The sequence below is a fragment of the Erpetoichthys calabaricus genome, chromosome 7 (assembly GCF_900747795.2).
Source record: "Erpetoichthys calabaricus chromosome 7, fErpCal1.3, whole genome shotgun sequence".
In the NCBI taxonomy this organism is placed as follows: domain Eukaryota; kingdom Metazoa; phylum Chordata; class Cladistia; order Polypteriformes; family Polypteridae; genus Erpetoichthys; species Erpetoichthys calabaricus.
The window spans coordinates 133603653-133609652 of NC_041400.2; the positions used below are offsets into that span (position 1 = coordinate 133603653).

At 38.6% G+C, this 6000-nt stretch overlaps 1 protein-coding gene across 1 annotated transcript in view; it reads left to right on the forward strand.

Annotated features, from left to right (window-relative positions):
• Positions 1-2446, forward strand: part of LOC114654701 (interleukin-6 receptor subunit beta-like) — a 128212-nt gene extending 125766 nt beyond the window's left edge. The window contains exon 16 of the mRNA XM_028805413.2: positions 188-2446. Coding sequence (XP_028661246.2) covers positions 188-763 — 576 coding nt within the window. The 3' untranslated portion in view covers positions 764-2446. The remainder of the gene's footprint in view (positions 1-187) is intronic.
• Positions 2447-6000: the final 3554 nt, after the last annotated feature.

The window sequence follows — 6000 nt, forward strand, 5'->3', positions numbered from 1 at the left end:
ACTGTATAACTGTTAAATATAGTGTCGGTGTTCACCATCAACCAATCTGTCTGTTCTCTAAGCTGAATTTATTCAGTACAATTTCAATATTACCCCATACTTACAATATAATTAAACACTGGTTTGCGTTCTATGTGTATTTTTCTAATAACACTTGATAATTGATCTTGCTTTATTTCAATTTCAGGTCAACATCAACAAAACTATACAAGATGGTGAGATTATTGCAAAGAATTTCAAAGTGATTGATCAGTATCCAGAGCTTGAAGTTTTCCATATGTCATATGGAGGAAATATAGTTTTTCCCCCTGTACCTTCCAGGCCTCACAGTAACAAGGGAAATGCAGCCTTTCTGGCATCTTCAGACAGCAGCATTGACGTACGCAAAGTATTCCATACAGAGAAGCCGTCTGTATGCACTTTCAGAAGGTCATCTTCAGTTCAGCCACTTCTCTCAGTCTCTTCCAGTGACCTACCAAGTGAGCCAGGATCTCCAATAATATTTAATCCGCAAGAAAACAAAAGTCATACCGCATCAGAAGATAACCTGTTTGAAGGCCACTTCTCACCCAGTCTTTATCTGAAAAACTCCATCAAAACTAGGCATTTTAATTCCAATGCTTGTAGCAAAGAAAAAGAAATATCAGAAGTCAAGTGCATTAACAACTTGGAACAAAGTATTTTGGACCAGGCGTATGTTACTGTTGATGTGCTTTCAATTGATGGATGTGGTGCCTGTAAATTAAAACAAAGTCATTTATAATGAATTATTCATAAAAAAAGGAAAACCTTTCAAAAGTAATGTTATGCCCTGCTGAACTCTTTTTAGGGCTTAATTTATTATGTTAAATATCTCCTACATGAATTAAAATATGGACATATGGGATAGCATTAAGTTAACTTCAAATCAGAGACCCATAAGCACAATTAATGGGACAATAAAATGTAACTTAATATTCAGACTAAATACATTTAACAAATGCAACATGTGAATGCTCGACTGAATGCTTGGCTCTGTAGTCCGCTTGTCCTGCATGCGAAAGAAAGGCCTCACAATAACAGTTCTGGCCGAGTGCTCAGCAAACCAGGGTAGTGTTGCTAATTACCTCACAACCCACAAAACTCTAGGGTACTTTTTGGATACTGAGATAATGACCTTCTCCTGACACATTTGTGACAAATTCTGAGTAAATAATGGGAATAAAATGTATGGCTTTTTTCTGTTTAACTGTGATATGTATATAAAGACATGGCTAAACCATAAAGTTGAATGTTGTATCAAAACATTTTCAAAAATAATAGTTTATGTAAATTATGGTTTGGAACTAATTAATGATTAACGGAAAAAATATATTCAGGGCAGTGTGGTAGCACTGCTGTCACATGGATCAGGTGCCCTGGGTTCAAACTCCATTCTGTCTGTGTGTGTCTACTTTGGTTATTCTTCAGGTACTCCTGCTTTCCTCCCACATTCTAAGGACATGCGTTAGGTCAGGGGTCCTCAGTCACAGTCCTGGAGGGCCCCAGTGGCTGCAGGTTTTTATTCCAACTAGTTTCCTAATTTGAAAGCAGTCCATGCTGTTAATGAAACTTGGTATTGAGCCATTTAGCGTGTTAATACCTGCATTCATCCAAGAGCAATTTGAATTGCACTGTAGAGTTTCCTTCTGTGAGAAAATTATCCACGTGTTTTGTGGACCAGAATAGACTTAAACTTAATGGTCCTTCCGATTCCCCTCTTATTCATTTCTAAACATTTTTATCACAGATACTTCATGGTAAGCACGTGAGCTGGAGAGCTGCTGGTTTATTGGTTATCTGCATCTCATTATTAACTAATGTCTAGTTAAGAAAACCAACAACAATTAAAACTTAAATGCAGCTGCTAAAATCTAAAATAGGCAATTAAGGATTCTGAATGGTAACAGACAAGAGAATTAAAATGATTGCTTATTGCTTTAGACGTAAATAAAGGAGTTCTAATTGAGAAATTGGTTGAAGTGAAAACCTGAAGCCATAGCAGACCTCCAGGTCTGTAATTGAGGACCTCTGATCTACAAAGTAACTAAAATTTGTCTTTGATGAATAAAGACACTAACAAAGCATAGAGTTAAACACCAACTTTCAATATCAGCAAGGACTGAGTTCTAATTAGGACACTGGCTGGAATGAAAACCTGTAGCCACTGCGGCCCTCCAGGACCCCTGTGTTAGGTTAATGGAGACTCTAAAACAGCTTGGTCTGAGTGATTGTGCCCTCCAGTAGACTGGTACCAGGTCCTGGGCTGATTTTTGCCTTCTACCCAAAGGCTCCTTATAACCATGAATTGAATTACAGTGACTTTGAGATTGTACTGCATGTATTTAATGTTACAAAATGACCTCCAACATGCATCATTAAGAGTGATATTAAGTGTATAATAATAAAAAGTTATGAAAAATGAAAATTTAACTTGTTCATTATTATCCACATGTGCATAAATTTGTACATGGGAATTTTACTTTGCATATATACTAAACATTGTGAGCTGCTGGGGTGGTGTGGCCCTCCTGAGACATCACCAAACTCAAAGTAACTCTGAGGTAATCCCAATAAGGGGAAACAGTTTATTAATACAAACTCGAGGGAAGCATAAAGAAGAGGGACGCCTCACGCCTGAACAAATTGGTGAAGAAGGCAGGCTCTATTGTAGGCATGGAGCTGGACAGTTTGACATCCGTGGCAGAGCATCGGGCGCTGAGCAGGTTCCTGTCAATCATGGAGAATCCACTGCATCTACTGAACAGTATCATCTCCAGACAGAGGAGCAGCTTCAGCGACAGACTCCCCCACACTATGCGACTCTTCAATTCTACTCTGGGGGTAAACGTTAACATTATACAAAGTTATTGTCTGTTATACCTGCATTTTTATCACTCTTTAATTTAATATTGTTTTTTATCAGTATGCTGCTGCTGGAGTATGTGAAATTCCCCTTGGGATTAATAAAGTATCTATCTATCTATCTATCTATCTATCTATCTATCTATCTATCTATCTATCTATCTATCTATCTATCTATCTATCTATCTATGTCTCCTCTTAATCTTCTTTTGCTTAAACCGAAAAGGCTCAACTCTTTTAAACTTTCCTCATAATTCATCCCCTGTAGCCCTGGAATAAGTCTGGTTTCTTTTCTCTGGACTTTTTCCAGCACTTTGTCCTTTTCGTTTTCTGTAGATTAAAACTGCACATAGTACTCCAGATGAGGCCTCACCAGTGCATTATAAATCTTGAGCATAACCTCTTTGGATGTGTATTCTACAGAGCAGGGCTTTATATAACCAAACATTCTGTTAGCCTTCATAATGGCTTCAGAATACTGTAGGAAAATTGACAGTATCGAGTCCATTAGGACTCCTAAATCCTTCTCATAAGGTATACTTTCAATTTTCAGACTTCCAGTTGTGTATTCAAGCCTAACACCTCCCTACATGTAATACTTTACATTTACTTACATTAAATTCAATCTGTCCAAGCCTGTATGCTGTCCAGGTCCCTCTGTAATGATTCAGCAGATTTTAGATTATCTGCCAATCCACCTATTTTGGTATCATCTGCAAACATAACCAGCTTGCTACTTGTATTCCTATCCAAACCATACTGTGTATATATATATATATATATATATATATATATATATATTTAAAGTAGCAGTAGCCCTAGCACTGACCCCTGTGGGACACCAGTCTTAACATCAGCCAACTCTGATGAGGTTCCTCACACCATCACCCTCTGCTTCCTGTGTCTGAGTCAATTTTTCATCCATCTACATACAACACCCTGAACTCCTGCTTCTTTTAATTTGATGCCCAACCTCTCATGTGGCACCTTATCAAATGCTTTCTGAAAGTCAAGATAAATAATATCATATGCCCCACTTTGATCCTATCCTTTTGTTGTTTCCTCATAGAATTCCAGCATGTTAGTAAAACACAACCTCCCTCTTCTGAACCCATGCTGACTGTTCCATAAAAGTCCTCTACTTACCATGTGCTGCTCAATCTTAACCTTAATAATTCCTTCCATTAATTTACATGTGATACACATTAAACTTACTTGCCTATAGTTGCTTGGATCTGCACGGTCAACTTTTTTGCGTAATGGGATAATATTTGGGGCGGCACGGTGGCGCAGTGGGTAGCGCTGCTGCCTCGCAGTTGGGTGATCTGGGGACCTGGGTTCGCTTCCCGGGTCCTCCCTGCGTGGAGTTTGCATGTTCTCCCCGTGTCTGCGTGGGTTTCCTCTGGGTGCTCCGGTTTCCTCCCACAGTCCAAAGACATGCCGGTTAGGTGGATTGGCGATTCTAAATTGGCCCTAGTGTGTGCTTGGTGTTTGTGTGTGTCCTGCGGTGGGTTGGCACCCTGCCCAGGATTGTTTTCTGCCTTGTGCCCTGTGTTGGCTGGGATTGGCTCCAGCAGACCCCCGTGACCCTGTGTTTGGATTCAGCGGGTTGGACAATGGATGGATGGATAATATTTGACATTTTCCAGTCCTTCAGAATTTCCACAGAACAGTGACTTCCAAAAAATATGCGCCAAGTGTTTATACTGTATATGTACTCGCTAACCTCCTTGAGAACTTGAGGATAAATATTATTTTGTCATGCTGATTTATTTGATTTCAGCCTAAAATAAATAAAGATATTTCATCTGACTTACTGTTTAACATTTTGCCCTTGGTTAGCAAAGCTAAATGCAACATTCAAAGCAAATCTAGGGAAAGGGTATTAGTAACTAACAGTCAGGGAATTGATAAGGAAATGTCTAAAACATTCAAAACTCTTGAAGCTCCTTATAATCCATAACAAATAAACTTTGAATATATGATTTAAATGAGAATCTGTGCAGAACACAACATTCTTCAAAACAGTATCTTGGCAATAAGAGCCCTTGTCAGCAGGGATGCACGTCAGATAGACCATCATGTTAGTATTAGCCGATTAAAGTTTATTGGCACTGGCTCAGCAATTTGCTGCTTTTGATGTTGATATGATGATGCATTAATTACACACCAGAGGAGTAAAAGACATGTTTTGCATGTCTTTATAATGTGCAAATATGCTACGCTGTGTGCTAGGCCAGCAGCAACAAAATAGCAAATTGCAATGTGTGACCTGTCATTGTCTTATGTCTGGGAACAAACACAAAATCTTATAAGCTGTTTGAAACAGCACCACTGTGATCAGTCATCTTTGATTGAAGAGGATGGTGGATTTAACAGGCTTGTTAGACTTCTTGAGCTCTTTTAAGTTGTACCCAGATGTTATTTTTTCTATTTTGCATAATTTGAACTGTCCATTGTAACTGGAACAAACTTTTACCAGCTATTGAATGCTAATGTTGCACTCATAAGATGTGTTAGACTTTTGTGTTAGACCCATAAGTGTATTTTTCAACATCTTGTGGAAGACTGCCAAGTACAGAGGGTGATATTTACTCATGAAGGGCTAGGTTAAGTGCAAGTCTTAAAGGGTACAGTCTTGAACAAAAATGGATAAACAATTCAGCAATAATCAGTATAAACCTCTCAAATGGATCATGGCAGCCATTGACCCAAAGTACAAAGACTCTTATGTTAAATCGGAAAATAATGTGAAAATAGTGTTATTAAATATCATATTGAAAAAAGATGACACAGAGCTACCAGTTAAGGGAGGATGTACAAGTTTACAAATGACAGGCGGAATGTAAGTGTCTGATAATGTTTGACAAAATACAGGAAGACAGTGCATCAACTTAGCAGCCAGGCATTCCTGCAGCTCATATTACACAAAGTCCTTTATTGTATACGACCTTGAAAATGAGCTACAAATAAAATAATCTAAAATTACTATTAAATTACCCATCCATCCATCCATCCATCTATTATCCATCCTGCTATATCCTAACCACAGGGTCACAGGGGTCTGCTGGAGACAATCCCAGCCATCGCAGGGCACAAGGCAGGAAACAAACCCTG